General features: G+C 41.7%; 2 protein-coding genes across 11 annotated transcripts in view; both read right to left on the bottom strand.

Annotated features, from left to right (window-relative positions):
• Positions 1–524, bottom strand: part of ythdc2 (YTH domain containing 2) — a 58339-nt gene extending 57815 nt beyond the window's left edge. For 3 of the 10 annotated variants that reach the window (XM_085926359.1, XM_085926369.1, XM_085926371.1), the window contains exon 1: positions 355–519. The gene's annotated coding sequence lies outside the window, so the exon portion shown is untranslated. The other 7 variants (XM_085926363.1, XM_085926366.1, XM_085926362.1 and 4 more) reach the window with 5 other exon arrangements.
• A 7100-nt stretch (positions 525–7624) lies between these two features.
• Positions 7625–16073, bottom strand: dcp2 (decapping mRNA 2). Its single transcript, XM_085926351.1, has 11 exons — positions 15841–16073; positions 14825–14976; positions 14178–14305; positions 13964–14062; positions 12977–13129; positions 12776–12888; positions 12369–12473; positions 12052–12151; positions 11678–11767; positions 9674–9725; positions 7625–8464 (listed from the first exon to the last, which is right to left on the bottom strand). The coding sequence occupies exons 1-11, from the start codon at positions 15906–15908 to the stop codon at positions 8331–8333; spliced, it is 1194 nt and encodes a 397-aa protein (XP_085782477.1). The 5' UTR covers positions 15909–16073; the 3' UTR covers positions 7625–8330.
• Between the last annotated feature and the right edge of the window lie 1102 nt (positions 16074–17175).

Raw genomic sequence — 17175 nt, 5'->3', positions numbered from 1 at the left:
TTGAACTGAGGATTTCTCAACAATTAAATATATTTTAAAATTTCACGCACCCCTGCTTCCACCTTCTGGCCCTCGTGACGACAATCTCATGAATCGTGTTTAATACATCATAAACAATTGTTTCATTTTCTACATGGCTTCCCTCCAATACACGTACACTAGCGAACCAGAAATGCTAAAATGTCCACATTGGGAAAGTAGTTCTCCGCCATACGCTCCAAAAATAACGATTTACCAACGACAGTGTTTTATATTAATGACACTATTAGCTGTTTACCCACAAATATAGAGTGCATTAGTCAAGATAAAGCGTTCGGAGACTGAATTAATAAATAACTTTAAATCAGATCGTACCACATTTATGATTGCGTTGATCAATTAGAAATGGAAACCTCTTTCTTCTTCTTCTTCTTCTTCTTCTTCTTCTTCTTCGTCGTCGTCGTCTTCGTCTTCTTCGTCGTCTTCTTCTTCTTCGTCTTACTTGATTTGATTGGCAGTTGGCAACCAGCGTTTAGGTACATTACCGCCACCTACACATAGTAATTTTGTTTTTTCTTCAAACAAACACATGAGGTATAATCACATCGCTTAGCACATATCAACAACTACAGACAGACAGAACCAAAATAAAGCATACACGATACCAGAAAAAAAAGACATCACAGGGTAACTCCATCTTATATCTAAAGAGTGCACATCAGTTTTACAGCATTCTTGGTGTTAATACGTTTTAACGAAATGTTGTAGGATTTCAGATCATTTTTCCAATGAAGAATGATTGGTTGTGTTTTAAAGAAACATATTTGTGTATGTATTGTTTGGCCAACAAAATAATATTCCATCCATCCATCTTCCGCTTAACAGGAGTCGGGTCGCGGGGGCAGCAGCTTTAGGAGGGACTCCCAGACTTCCCTCTCCCCAGCCACTTCATCCAGCTCATCCCAGGGGACCCCAAGGCGTTCCCAAGCCAGCTAGGAGACAGTCTCTCCAGCGCGTTTTGGGTTGTCCCCGGGGTCTCCTACCGGTGGGACATGCCCAGAACACCTCCCCAGGGAGGCGTCCAGGAGGCATCCTGATGAGATGCCCGAGCCACCTTATCTGGCTCCTCTCAACGTAGAGGAGCAGCGGCTCTACTCCGAGTCTCTCCCGGATGACCGAGCTTCTCACCTTATCTCTAAGGGAGAGCCCGGACACCCTGCGGACGAAACTCATTTCGGCCGCTTGTATCCTGGATCTCGTTCTTTTGGTCACGACCCATAGCTCGTGACCATAGGTGAGAGTGGGAGCATAGATCGACCGGTAAATCGAGAGCTTTGCCTTTTGGCTCAGCTCTCTCTTCACCACGATGGACCGGTACAGAGTCCGCATTACAGCCGACGGTGCACCGATCCGCCTGTCGATCTTGCGCTCCATCCTGCCCTCACTCGTGAACAAGACCCCAAGATACTTGAACTCCTCCACTTGGGGCAGGATCTCATCCCCGATCCGGAGAGGGCATTCCACCCTTTTCCGACCGAGGACCATGGACTCGGATTTGGAGGTGCTGACCTTTATATCCAGACCGCTTCACACTCGGCTGCGAACCGCTCCAGTGAGAGCTGCCGATCACGGCCTGAAGAAGCCAACAGCACCACGCCATCTGCAAAAAGCAGGGATGCGATGCTGAGGCCCCCAAACCGGACACCCTCAACGCCTCGGCTGCGCCTAGAAATTCTCTCCCAAAAAATTATGAACAGAATCGGTGACAAAGGGCAGCGTTGGCGGAGTCCAACCATCACTGGGAACGAATCCGACTTACTGCCGGAAATGCGGACCAAACTCTGGCATCGGTGATACAGGGACCGAACTACCCTTATCAGTTGGCTCAGCACCCCGTACTCCCGAAGCACCTTCCACAGAACCCCCCGAGGGACACGGTCAAACGCCTTCTCCAAGTCCACAAAACACATGTGGACTGGTTGGGGGAACTTCCATGCACCCTCGAGGACCCTGCCGAGGGTGTAGAGCTGGTCCACTGTTCCACGGCCAGGATGAAAGCCACACTGCTCCTCCTGAACCCGAGGTTCGACCTCCCGATAAACCCTCCTCTCCAGCACCCCTGAATAGACCTTACCAGGGGGGCTGAGGAGTGTGATTCCCCTGTAATTGGAACACACCCTCCGGTCCCCCTTCTTAAAGAGCGGAACCACCACCCCAGTCTGCCAATCCAGAGGCACCGTCCCTGATGTCCACGCATGCTGTAGAGGCATGTCAGCCGTGACAGCCCCACAACATCCAGAGCCCTTAAGAACTCCAGGCGGATCTCATCCACCCACGGGGCCCTGCCACCGAGGGGTTTTTTAACTACCTCAGTGACTTCGACCCCAGAGATTGGAGAGTCCGCCTCAGAGTCTCCAGGCCCTGCTTCCTCAATGGAAGGTGTGTCAGTGGAATTGAAGAGGTCTTCGAAGTATTCTCCCCACCGACTCACGACATCCCGAGTCGAGGTCAGCAGCACGCCATCTCCACTGTAAACAGTGTTGACTGTGCACTGCTTTCCCCTCCTGAGACGCCGGATGTGGACCAGAATTTCCTCAAAGCAGTCGGAAGTCATTCTCCATGGCCTCGCCAAAATCCTCCCATGCCCGGGTTTTTGCCTCAGCAACCGCCGAAGCTGCGTTCCGCTTGGCCATCCAGTACCTGTCAGCTGCCTCCGGAGTCCCGCAGGCCAAAACGGCCCAATAGGACTCCTTCTTCAGCTTGACGGCATCCCTTACCGCCGGTGTCCACCAGCGGGTTCGGGGATTGCCGCCACGACAGGGACCAACGACCTTACGGCCACAGCTCCAGTCGGCTGCCTCAACAATGGAGACGCGGAACATGGTCCACTCGGACTCAATGTGCCCCGCCTCCCCCTGGACATGGGAAAAGCTCTGCCGGAGGTGGGAGTTGAAGCTCTTCCTGACAGGGGATTCTGCCAGACGTTCCCAGCAGACCCTCACAGAGCATTTGGGTTTGCCAGGTCGGACCGGCTTCTTCCCCCAGCATCGGAGCCAACCCACCATCAGGTGGTGATCAGTTGACAGCTCCGCCCCTCTCTTCACCCGAGTGTCCAAAACATGCGGGCGCAAATCCTATGACATGACTACAAAGTCGATCATCGAACTAGGGTGTCCTGGTGCCAAGTGCACACATGGACACCCTTATGCTTGAACATGGTGTTCATCATCAAAAATCCGTGTCGAGCACAGAAATCCAACAATAGAACACCGCTCGGGTTCAGATCGGGGGGGCCGTTCTTCCCAATCACGCCCCTCCAGGTCTCTTTGTCATTGCCCACGTGAGCATTGAAGTCACCCAGTAGAACAATGGAGTCCCCAGAAAGAGCGCTCTCCAGCACTTCCTCCAGGGACCCCAAGAAGGGTGGGTACTCTGAGCTGCCGCTTGGTGCATAGACACAAACAACAGTCAGGACCCTTTCCCCCACTCGAAGGCGGAGGGAGGGTACCCTCTCGCTCACCAGGGTGAACCTCAATGTGCAGGCGCCCAGCCGGGGGGCAATAAGTATGTCCACACCTACTCGACGCCTCTCACCGTCGGCAACTCCAGAGTGGAAGAGAGTCCAGCCCCTCTCGAGAGGGCTTGTACCAGAGCCCAAACTATGTATGGAGGTAAGTCCGACTATGTCTAGTCTGAACTTTTCTGCCTCACACACCAGCTCGGAGAGGTGACTTCCATGTTCCCAGAGCCAGCTTCTGCAGCCGGGGATCGGATCGCCAAGGTCCCCGCCTTTGGCCGCCGCCCAGCTCACTCTGCACCCGACCCCTTTGGCCCCTCCCAGAGGTGGTGAGCCCATGGGTAGGGGGACCCACATTTTCTTTTCGGGTGTTGGAATTTATTTCTAATTTAACATAAACTCAAGTTAGTAATCTGACTCCAATTTGAGACCTTACCCAACTGTCACTCATCCAACAATATGCGCACTCGTTCTGCAATAGAAAGGTATCAGGAAGCCGGCATTTTCACACACGAGTGGATTTATTCCTAACACACAGCTCTAATACAAGCACCTGGGTCTCGGGTCCCTCTCAATACAGCTCTGTACGCCTCTGTTGCCACCAGCAGACGTACTCTCTATCCGAGTTGCCCAGCCATGAGTTATACTACACAATATGCAAATGGCACAGCAACAAAGGCATTCTGGCATTATTCTATTGGCTATGTGTATACTGCAGTTAACTTTAGCTTGCTCTCATTGGTCTTTCTTCTTCTGAAGAATCACTTGCTGGCTCCTCCTGGTTGTAGTTTTCCTTACAGGGTCACCAGTTGTTATCCACCAGCTGCCCCTGGGTTATCTTGTCCTCCTTGCTGCCCCTGGGTTATCTCGTTTGTTCTGGAACATTCCATTCTTGCACTTCCTTGCACCACACATCTTGTTTTGTTTCCCCCCCCCCCCACACGCTCAGCACTTTACAGTTTCACACTCTCATACACTACTAATGAACTACTTTAAGCTCAAACTCTTATGTTCCTTTACGGGCTATGCCCAGCCGGGCCTCATGGGCGAAGGCCCGGCCACCAGGGGCTTATTAACAAAATAATAGATTTACAATTGTGAAAAAAAGCCATGTTTAACATCAGAAATATTAAGAGTAACAAAGAGTAGCCCTTTTGAACAAGCCAATTGTTGAGAGTCAAGCCAAAACGTGTTCAGACTCAAACCAAAAGAAAAGATGGTCTATCTTCAATTTCACTTTCACAATCAACACAGTTCCCTACATCCATTTTAAATTTCGTCTTCAAAAGTGTTTGGTTGTTGGTTGGGTAAATATCATGGATAATTAGTGTGAAGGCGAAGGCCTTCACACTATTGTTATTCTACTTTATTAGTGTGAAGGCGCCTTCACACTATTGTTATTCTACTTTATTTTTCTTATTATTATTAGTGTGAAGGCGAAGGCCTTCACACTACTGTTATTCTACTTTATTAGTGTGAAGGCGAAGGCCTTCACACTATTGTTATTGCTGTCCTTTATTAGTGTGAAGGTGAAGACCTTCACACTATTGTTATTCCTGTCCTTTATTATTAGTGTGAAAGTGAAGGCCTTCACACTATTGTTATTCCTGTCCTTTATTATTAGTGTGAAGGTGAAGACCTTCACACTATTGTTATTCCTGTCCTTTATTATTAGTGTGAAGGTGAAGACCTTCACACTATTGTTATTCCTGTCCTTTATTATTAGTATGAAGGTGAAGACCTTCACACTATTGTTATTCCTGTCCTTTATTATTATTAGTGTGAAGGCGAAGGCCTTCACACTATTGTTATTGTACTTTATTTTTCTTATTATTATTAGTGTGAAGGCGAAGGCCTTCACACTATTGTTATTCTACTTTATTTTCTTTTTCTTTATATTATTATTATTAAACAATTTATTCCTCCCACTTTTTTGACACCTAACTACTCCCACATGCTTTATCCGATTCACCCCATTCCAACTTTCACACCTTTTCTTAACTCATTTTTTATTCATTCATTTATTTATTCATTTAATTTTAATTTAAAAACATCATTTTAATAATTTATTTCAATTTACCATTTTTATTTCTCGTTTAATAGCATCATGCCACCACAGTAACACTAAGTCACTGTTTAGCTCATTTAGTAGAGAATGGCACATTCTGCACGAGCCATGTTCCCAAGCGAGTTCAAATCTGACATCTGACAACTTTTATCATGATTTCTTTCCTCAACTCATTTATTTTTTATTGATTCATTTATTTATTCATTTAATTTTAATTTAAAAACATCATTTTAATATTTTATTTCAGTCAACATCATCATCAATTTACCATTTTTATTTCTCTATTTATTTAAAAATAGCATTTTAATAATTTATTTCATTCAACATCATCATCATGATTAATTTACCATTTTTATTTGATTTTATCATCATAATTAATTTACCATTTTTGTTTCATTTAATCATTATTTCATTTTAATAATTTATTTCATTCAACATCATCATCATAATTAATTTACCATTTTTATTTCATTTAATCATTATTTCGAGTCCCACAATAGTGTGAAGTGCCTTCGCCTTCACACGCAATTTCTCCAGAAATTGCCAATTCTAGTTTTTTTTCTTATTATTATTATTATTAGCGTGAATAAATGAATGAATAAAAAATAACGGCCAATGTTAGATTCGAACTCATCCGGGAATATGGCTCGTGTTGAATGTGCCATTAAGAATGAATGGGGGATTTTAAGGCACAAATTTGCTAATTATCATAAACGGTAAATGTTATGAACAAATAAAATAGTAGCAATCATGCCGTGAATTTTTGGAACGTGTGAAAGCATGTGGGAGTAGTTAAGTGTCAAAAAAGTGGGAGGAATACAAAAGTAGAATAACAATAGTGTGAAGGCCTTCGCCTTCACACTAATAACAATAGTGTGAAGACCTTCGCCTTCACACAAATAAGAAGAAAAATAATAAAGTAGAATAACAATAGTGTGAAGGCATTCGCCTTCACACTAATAACAATAGTGTGAAGGCCTTCGCCTTCACACTAATTAAGAATATTGTCAGTGCCCAACCAGTAATCAATTCTGGATTTGCATTCTGTTTAAACCATGAGAATTATCTTATTTCCGAGTTCTTTTCTCTCTGTATATCTCTAAGATTATTAATCATAAAATTATTAATTACCAAATTATATTGGGGTTTCCCAGCTCTCTCGGGCATAAAACAGACACTTGCCTGCAGCCATCAGCGCGCGCCCACACCCACACTTCTGCATATGAGGCGAGCCTTTGTCCGCTCCAACGAGATTCACCTAGGGCTGTTTTCTGATGAGGACCCACAAGGACCTCCGAGCTGCCTTCCTCTGCCTGCATGGGTTGCCAAAGTCCATCCATCCATCCATCCATTTTCCGGGGGTCACGGCGTGCTGGAGCCTATCCCAGCCATCATCGGGCACAGTAGGCGGGGGACACCCTGAACCGGTTGCCAGCCAATCCCAGGGCACACAGAGAGGAACAACCATCCGCACTCGCACTCATACCTAGGGACAATTTAGTCTTCAATCAGCCTACCAAGCATATATTGGGGATGTGGAAGGAAACCGGAGTGCCCGAAGAAAACCCACACGGGCACGGGGAGAAAATGCAAACTCCACACAGGGAGGGCCGGAGGTGGAATCGAACCCGCACCCTCCAAACTGTGAGGTGGACGTGCTACCCAGTGCACCACCAAACCACCGGGTTGCCAATGTCTTCTGACTAAATCTGCCCAACTTACAGGACTGCTCATTGTCCAACATGTCATTTTTACAGAAATAAAAAAAAGAATAGGCCTATAAGGTGATCAAATATGTCTGCTCAGTCACAGTCCTTTATCAGAATCAGCTTTGACCAAGTTTGTGCATGCCAAACAGGGAATTTGACTCCGGTTGATCTCAGCCTCTGCACAACATTTAAGTGACTGTCAACATTCAGGTAACTAACAAAATGTAAGTGGCGAGGATGTTATTGCACAGTGATGTCTCAGAGTCTCTATGAGTTCTGTGAGTTGATCAGAGCGACAGCTCTGGCCATTATAAAGTATAATTTAAAAATAAAAAACCCAAAACCAAAGTATGGGGAAAATGTATTTTATTCATCATATTTTACATTTGTGAAGTCAGGTCATTCAAATCACTCAAAATCCACCATAGCTAACATACCACTATCTGTACAATAAGCACGGTATCAAACTTTCAAACAGACCCTTTATTTCACATTCAAATACAGTCATTTCATGTGAATGTACAACAGATCTTTTGGAAAATAACACAAAAACATGACGACTTAGTTTTAGCGTAAAAGCAATGAGATTAATGTGTCTTAAATACAAGAGGCATTATTTTAGAAAGTTAAACCTAGCAATCCATAGGGTTTATTGTGGCAATCTTTTTCGTCTTTAATCCAACACAAACTATGACAGAAGTCTAACAAATTCAGTCATACATTTCATATATATATATATATATGAGTTATTTCATAGTAAAGTAATCAATTTCAACACAATTTTTTCCTTCAGGATTCAAAAGAAAACTGCAACTAGATTAGAGGCATATAAAGTGGTTTTTACAAATTATTAAAATACAAATAACTAAACAATAATTCCTTGGCAGATTATCCACAACACTGTACTCAAATGTCTGAAGTGCAGACTGAGGAAGGTTGCTGAATGAAAACTGTTTTTACACTGTGTTGTCAAGTAAAATTGACATGAAACATATCAGGGGTAAATTTCTTAACAACCTTCTCCAGAGTACGGAGGCATACCACTTTGTCCACCATATCAGAAGTCAAAACATCTCATGATGGCATCTTTGTCAAATTTAAAACTGAGGAATGTTTTGGATGACAGAAGGTGCTCCAAGTCTTTTTGATGGGCAGTCTGTTGACCATTAAAAGAACTGCATGAAATCCCACCTGTAGAAAGAGACGTTCAGCTACAGTACACATCAGTACTACAAGCTTCATTGCACACGCGCACGCACACACACACACACGCGCACACGCACACACGCACACACGCACACACACACACACACACACACACACACACACAATAAGCTGCAAAATGACGGAGGCTGACGCAGATGACAGATTGTCAAACGTTGAAAGTTTGACAAGATTTGGTGCACGGCAGCCACCAGATGGCAGGCTGGAGTGAACGAGTCACCTGCTGGGATGTTTGAATTGCCTTCATCAGCCATGTTAGTAGGTTACACACGCACACTCTCTCTTACACACACTTTCACATTCACACACATTCTCACACTCACACACACACTCTCACTCACACTCTCACTCGCACGCACGCACTCAAACACGCACTCTCACACACACGCACTCACACACACGCACTCTCACACGCACTCTCGCACACACTCACGCGCTTTTGTGCTGTACACAAATGAATAGTCATTTGTTCACTCGTTTGATTGGGCACTTATGAAGGTGACAAACTTAAATCCTGTTGAAAAATCAGTTGACACATCTTAAGAGAATGTTTGGAGTCCGTACACATGAAATATTACCTGATGTTCTTTTGAATCTTGTATGAACTCGCCTGCAAATCTTCCCCATTGATTTGATGTAATCAAACCAATGCGCGTGTTGATCACAGAGCTCAACCCCCCCCCCCCCCCCTTCTACTGTTATTTCAAAAGGTAACAATGCAGCAAGTTGCAAAGCTGCACAAAACATTTTCAAATGACGTAGGGGGGGTGGCCTGAAAATCATTAATTAATAAGAAAACACGCATGTTTAAGGCAGATGGCCGTTGGCATAAATATCAAGAGCTTTTTCTGCCATGTTGAACATGTCATGTTGGGTCCTGCGATTGGACTCTTTGTTCAAGTCTCCATTATAAAATGACACGTGGCTTGTACCATAGTAGCTGCATGTCTGACGTCTGTAACAACTCAATCTGCGTCACAATTGGTATAGAATTAAATGAGCTATTATGACTGGCAAACATTCTAGCTGTTGTGGAGCATTAGCTATAGTCGCTTCTTCTTTGTCGTCTTCTTTTAGATAGATTAGGGATATCAAGTGCATTGCTGCACTCCACTGGTAAAATGACTATCTTGGCTAATGGTCTCAGCAAGATGTCCATACAACCACACAACATACCTTTCTCAAACCTGTCTTGTAGTCTTCTGGAAATGACCCGTTTATCTTCCTTCTGTATGAATAGTAAATGAAATGACATTTCAGTCAAACCTCTCCATATGATTGCTTTAAAATTAGAATTTTTCAAAATCAGATTTGAAATTTTATCAAATATCTGATTCAACATCCGAAGTAATTCCCAACATATGTCATCGCAGTTAGCCCGCTAGACGGCAGCGTGTCGGGATGACGACAGCGTATCACGTCACGTTATCATATCCCAAGAAGGCTAACGCAAACGGTAGCAGTGGTGAAAAAAGAAAGGTGATGATTTCCTAACAACTAAAAGAAATCATATGAAAACATGAGCGTAGAGTGGATGTCAGTGCTTCTGCGAAACAACATGGCCAGAAGATGTCAACAATTTCGACGATCAAGCGACAACGATCAAGTGGAAGAAAGCTCTCAAAGCTGTCAAGCCATGCAAGGGGATCACCACCATCTCTAAACGTCACAGCCTTACCCTGGAAGAGATGTTACGCTTTTCTTAAAGATATTTGCAGAGTGGTCGAGTAATGGTGAGGAACAAAGTGTGGCAAAGAAAAGAAAGCCTGGACTGAGTGGAAGAGAAGACGGTGAAGATGAAAGTTAAAATGTAACTGGGGGCGGACAGGAAGAGCGATCCAGGGTGCTTGCTTGGAGCGCACACACATGTTGAGCTCTTGTTTCGTGAAATAAAGAGCCAGTTACCAAACCCACGTCTTGCCTGGTACTTTGGTAATGCTACAATATAGTTATATACAAAGATCTGTGGAATAAATGGAGCCGCAACTGACGACGAGGCTGACGTCAGCGGTGCAGGTAAGTCCAGAGTCAACAGTTGTATTTTTATTTTTTTTATTGACACAGAGGATGAATATTCCGATGGATTTAATGATTTGGAGTGACACGGATGGTTCGTTAAAACTGTTGTTTATATTACATTTATTTGATATATTTAGTCTGACGTCAGCGGCGCACGAAGGTCCGAAGTCAACAGCTGTGTGTGTGTGTGTGTGTGTGTGTGTGTGTGTGTGTGTGTGTGTGTGTGTGTGTGTGTGTGTGTGTGTGTGTGTGTGTGTGTGTGTGTGTGTGTTTTTTTGTGACGACACAAGACGAAGATTCCGATGGATTTAATGATTTGAAGTGACACAGGTGGTTCGATAAAATTGTTTATATTATTATTTGATGTATAGTTTATATATTGTTATATGAGCCTGTGGAATAATTTGAACTGCAACTGACGACGAGTCCGACGTCAGTGGCGCACCGCACACGTGGCGTTGTTTACACAAAGTGCGAAGAATTCGATGGATTTAATGAGTTGGAGTGACACAGATGGTTTTCATAAACGTGTTATGTTATAGTTATTTGAATAAATGTTAATGTTACGTCAGGCCTGTTCTCAGCTCCTCATTTGTGTTTATGTCATGTGCATACCGTATTGTTTGGCCTGTTGTTGCTGGTTCATGTCTGTTCTTGGTGTTGGATTTTGTCAAATAAATTTCTCCCAAAATGCGACTTAAACTCTGGTGAGACATATATGTTTTTTTTTCTCTTTATTGTGCATTTTATGGCTGATGCGACTTGTACTCCTGAGCGACTTTTAGTCTGAAAAATACGGTATGTATCTCTAAGTTACAGTGACAATAACCAACCCCCCCCCTTTTTTTTTTTTTTTTAATTATTTCTTTGCAAAAAATTTTTTTACATCCCTCACAGTAATTAATTATCTGCAGTATTTATTAAAAAGTTAATTTTGTTTTTTTTCGGCTGTGGAACGAATTAAACAAATTACAGTGTATTCTTATGGAAATATTTGATCCAACATACGACTATTTCAACATACAAAGTAGGTCCCGGAATGAATTAAATTCGGATGTAGATGCTTGACTAGTTATGAGCAAATAAAAAGTGCAATCAAGATCCAACCAGAGTTAAACAATACATTTCATAAGAAACTGTACAGACGGATAATATTTTGACCTGCTGGCTGCTGAATCCATTTTCATTTAGTCCTTTCTTCAGATAAGATGACTCCTGGGATTTCTTCCCATTGCCTTTTAACTGTTGGCTCTACACAGAAGGAATAATGTTATGAAGCAAACACGGAGTCATTTAAGTCAAATGATATGGCCCTACCACTCGAGTGACCACAGAATTTTTATGTGAGGGGGGAAACCCAATTTCACCAAGGTTTATAGTATGTTATTTGGAGTCAACAGCAGTCATTGTTAATGGTGCACAAATCAAATACACAGTTTAGGACAGGTTTTTTTTTGTTTTTTTATAAATATACAAACAGCTGTATAACCTTAGAAATTTAAATAGTAATATCAAGGTCACTTGTCTTTGCAAACCTGGTTCAGTTCATATTGGCTCAGCTCCTTCTGCTGCTTGTATTTGGTATACCCATCTCCAGGAAATACTTCAATTGCAGTGATGCGCCGGGATTTGGATCTAAGACAAACAGAGAATGTCAATAACACAATATTGAAAAGTACTGATGTATAGATAGAAGTACAGTATATTCCATTGGGTTGATAGTCTACTGATGGTGGCAAAGAAAGTAGAGCATTAATCTATTCCTTCTGCTGACACAGAAATGTCATGTAATGTAAGATAATGACCAACTGCGCCAAAAAGGTTTCAGTTGAGAATGATGAGCTGCATTTACCGTGTATTGTCTGAGGTTTTGCCTGGAGTGGTGCCATTGCTTGCAAAGTCGTCATCACTATCTGGAGGCTCACCTTTCAGCCTGCTAATCCAGTCTTTTAGTGGCCTGCACCAGGGGAACAGAAATAAGTAATCAATGGTTCACGTCACATCTAAAAAAAAAAAAACAGCTCTCGGGGTAGCTAGAACCAATTGACAAGTCACAATGCTCTGAAATGACATTGCAGAATTGAAAGCCATTATGTCATAGGTGAAACTGCATGACTCATCCTTGTGATCTTTTTCAGACACTCAAAAAACATGTCACACTTATGTCAAACGTAACATCCAAATAAAATAACTTTGCAAGAAGCAACTTCAAATTCAATTGCACAGTAGAGTACACTCTTTTCTCCACACATACACTACCTTATGAATGGAATGGCCATGAAAAACCTATTGGGGGCAAGTCCAAGTTTAGACTTTGGGGTCATGTCGTTCCTGTGACATGGTAGCTTTTCAATCGGGAACCACTCGATATTCTAAAATAGAAACCGAGATAATCTATTATTACATAATCATACATCTTTAAAAAAAGTTATTCTAAATAAAAATTAAAAAAATTCATACCCTGATTTCTTTTCTCGTTTTGGGATAAAACTTTGTATTCTTGGATACTCTTGGTATGATATAGAGCCGCACAAGCTGGTCAGTGATTTTCTGCTCTATGTACATATCTTTGTCAATACAATTCTTAATGTCAAAGCCTGTTTCTTCTAACACCTGTGGAGAGACATATAGCACATACAGCAGGGGTGTCCAAACTTTTTGCAAGGAGGGCCAGATTTGATAAAGTGAAGGGGCCCGGGGGCCAGTAGTTTTTTCGGACATTTTTTTTTAACTACAATTTCATCCAAATAAACACTGTTATAAAACAAATTTCATTCTCCTAATTGTCTTTATTTTTTAAATGACAAAATAACCAAATATAAGCCACTCAGGCAGATGTGAACAACTCTAAAAACATAAATTCTGCCTTTCATTCATATCTGAAGAGTCCGATAACATTGAACAAACTGTATGAAATACCTTAAATTTACATGAGTTTAAAATTATTTTCGCCTCATGAACATTTTAAACAGGAGTTATAAGTAATACATAAAATACGATAACATTGAACAAACTGTATGAAATACCTTAAATTTACATGAGTTTAAAATTATTTTCGCCTCATGAACATTTCACACAGGGTTGACGCAGCCGGTTCGCGCGTACCCTTTTTACAACGGGTTTATTTCCGCATTTGACTTGCGCATGCTCCGCATAGCAGGACAGCTGGAGTCATGTTCTCGCTGTGAAATCACGCCGGGTCGCGCGAGATTACATTTCTGCGGCATAAATATAAAATAGCTTTGGTACGTGTGTATTAAAGCGCTGGTCAACAATGGCGGCGGGCCACATACTAAAGATTTTATCACAGAGGCTGCGGGCCTGATGAAATTTGACCACGGGCCGCAATTGGCCTGCGGGCCGGATTTTCGACATGGCTGACATACAGTAAGCCATGAAGACATTTTCTTGTGCCTTCAGTTGTTCAGTGGTTGCTTCACAACTCACTTCACGAACAGCACAATCATGAGGCGCTTCATCCTCATTGACTTTCCCTTTGGGAAAGCCCCAGCCTGACTTTGCGAGGTAGCCCTGAACAAGCAATACCTGGGGGGAAAAGTAATTTTTTTATTAGTCATTTATTAGTCCAACAAAATCAACTGAAGTGAAATTAATATTAATTTCCAATATTGCTGAATGAGTAACTGCAAATAAAACTCACACTCTCTAATAACTCATCAAGAATGATTGCGCCATAAGTAGGGACACCCATCTTGTACTCTTTCCACTGTTCAAGGACTTTCTGCACATCTTCTCCATGGGGCAAAAGGAATGGGCAGTGTTGGAAAAGTTTGTTGCTGTCAAGAAAAACGTGTTCTTGAAACCAACTTCAGATATTACAAATACGTGTTTGACTTCACTGTATCCCATTGCACATCATTCAATTGTTGATGAGGACCATTAGGTCAAGAGCATGCAGTGTACTGTAGTCGATTTAATTTGTCTAGGGATAACGGCATTTTTTTTTCTTTGCCCCAGTGACCAACTTCATGGTTGAAAATTTGGACTGAAAGTCGACCAGGAATTTTGGGGGTTGTCCACAACCCCAGACCACAGATAAATAATCAGCACAATGTAAACTGATAAAAAAGTGGTAAAAATATGATCATTTGCCATTATAGTAATTTAAAGTCATGACTTTGTTTTTCAAATAGTTTACAGTGTTATACCTCACATTGCAAAAACAATTTTATTTTGCAAACAATGGTATTTCAATAAATTTCAAGACTGAGTGCATGGCAAATTGGCAATGTATCAAGAGGTGAGGAGAAAACCCCACTGGCAATGTTACTTGAGGAGAAAGGATATCAGCTTTGGCAAAGTCTCTTATCCCACAGTGTGGAGTGGCTGGAGTGTTCGGGATGCAGAAGTCCAGGTAAAACCAGTGTGCCAACTCAATCTGGAAGCACACCCGGATAGCGTTGTCCCTTTCCTCACTGGGAATGTGTAGAATGAATCGACTATACAAACGCAGGATGAGGAGGTGTATTTAAGGTTATCAGACTAAAGGAAGCATAATAAATTTGCATGCCATATTTTCAAAGCTACTTTTATTTGTTAGTTTCTTGAAGTCATGTACATATCATTTTCTTTCCATTCAATGTTGGGCCATTATATGAACACCAAATGAAATTCTTCGTTGTTGAAATGTGACATAATGTGGGGGAAAGGTTCAAGGAATATGAATGCTTTTCACTCCACTGTATATGCTACTCATTTTCTTGCGTTATAATATAATTAGTATTCGTACAGTTTTTTGTTTTTTTTTTGTTTTTTTAACGATGGCCATGCTATCAAATCTCCAGCTGCTGTGAGATTTCTATTGCATTAGTTTCTGAGAACACCCTTGGCGGGGGGAACTGCATTCTGAAAAACAAATGCTTCCGGAAGTAAAGACAAAGAAAACAAGACCTACAGAAGCAGCGACGACGTTATTCTTTGTGAATTTAATTCAATTGTGTATATGGAGCCTCAATTGTGTATGAATCCAGGTTAGTACAACAGTAATCGCGTTACACTGTGCATGCAGGGGCATTCAACGTCTGGCACAAAAGAGACCCAATCAATCAATCAATCAATCAATCAATAAAATCCTATCGATATTTTGTATGATTGTCAAGTGCAGAGTCTGACTCTAGCACCAAAATTGTCAGTAAATGCACTTAATATAGATCAGAATGCCGAAGTTCGACTTTACGTTATAAAAACAATAATATATCTTTAAAAAGTGTTGGAAACGGGGCTCTATAAAGAAAGTGGAATAATGTAGACCCACAAATATGTTTATAAAAATAGCTATCAAACAACATTAAGCATCCGATTACCTGCAGAGGTCGTCCAGTATGCCAGAGGGGATCTCTAATCTTTTTGTTTCCATGTTGGTCGAAATCATTGAGGCTCTAGTGGAAAACGAACTCGAACAAAAGCCATTGGCGAGCCAAACTAGATCCACGTGTCTCCACCAAAATCCTTATTACCGAAGGAGCCCAAGCCCAACTCCACAGTCGATAAAAACTTGTAACTATTGGTTTAGAACCTCTCAGGCGACCGTCAGCGAAGCTACAAAAACAGGAAGTTATCCATCCAATCAGGAGTTAGGTTGAGTTATTTTATGGAATATGATTGGTTTGTTCTGATGCCCGTCAAAAAGCTATAGCGTCACATATCAAGTTTGTAAGACGTTTGTGAAGCTAAATCAAGTTTACGAGAGTGATAAACTCGTTCTTTCATTTATTCATCATCCGAACAGTTAAAACTCACGAAGGTCACGGGCGTGTTGGAGAACCAAAATATTATAATATATTAATATATTTCAGACCACAATACAATTTGTACTACTACCTTTAGAGATAATCAGATATACCGTCAACTCCACTAACAGGCTTCTGTATTTGGATCTAAAAAGGATGCTCTGTTATTTTTTGTTTGATATCTGCACATTAATGTGTACATCATTCCGGTTTTAAAATTTGAGAAAATAGCCACGACATTTGTTTTTAACCGGGTTTGTCCCACGTTTATTAGGCAAAATAGAAAGGAAAAAGAAAATAAATGGGCGTGGCTGTACAAAGCGGAGTGCTTGCAAGTGAATTTTTTGCGGTAATGACCTGAACGTTGACTCTCGTGGGAAGAATTCAATTAATGTAGTTTAGTTTATTCACGCAATATCCAAGACATACAACATGATACAACAAACAGTATTACACAGTCGGATGCGTGAAAGGTCACCCCAAGCGAGCTATTAAAAGCCTCAGATATTGGCCAGATATCCTTACATTATGGACAACATACAGATATGTAATAGACAATAAACATTAAACACACAATAAGGCACAACAAGCAGTAGACACACAAAAAACATACAACAAGTAATAGATAGTCTCAGTATTCTGGTTACACTGGATTTGATGTGAAGTACATTCGCAATTAATAAATTAACAACAGGACACAGGATTTCATGCGATTAATAATCAATACATTAAACATACATTGATAGGAGTTGATTTTTTAGATTTGCCTTTGTTGGAATATATTTCTAATTTAACCTGAACTCGAGTTACTAATCTGACTCCAATTTGTGACTTTACCCAACTGCCACTCATCCAACAATATGCGCGCTCGTTCTGCAATAGAAAGGTATCAGGAAGCCGGCATTTTCA

Source organism: Syngnathus leptorhynchus, chromosome 12 (assembly GCF_054491065.1).
Source record: "Syngnathus leptorhynchus isolate UIUO chromosome 12, UIUO_Slep, whole genome shotgun sequence".
In the NCBI taxonomy this organism is placed as follows: domain Eukaryota; kingdom Metazoa; phylum Chordata; class Actinopteri; order Syngnathiformes; family Syngnathidae; genus Syngnathus; species Syngnathus leptorhynchus.
Note: the sequence above shows the minus strand (reverse complement) of the source record. Positions and strands in the feature narration are given on the sequence as shown.

Excerpts from the sequence above, each read along its gene's own strand:
- dcp2 (XM_085926351.1), bottom strand. The coding sequence starts at position 15,908 with ATGATTTCGACCAACATGGAAACAAAAAGATTAGAGATCCCCTCTGGC. Across the intron at positions 14,306-14,824 it reads AAGAGACTTTGCCAAAGCTG|TTTTCCAACACTGCCCATTC; the intron begins ATATCCTTTCTC and ends ACAGCAACAAAC. Across the intron at positions 12,152-12,368 it reads AAAACCTCAGACAATACACG|ATCCAAATCCCGGCGCATCA; the intron begins GTAAATGCAGCT and ends TGTTTGTCTTAG.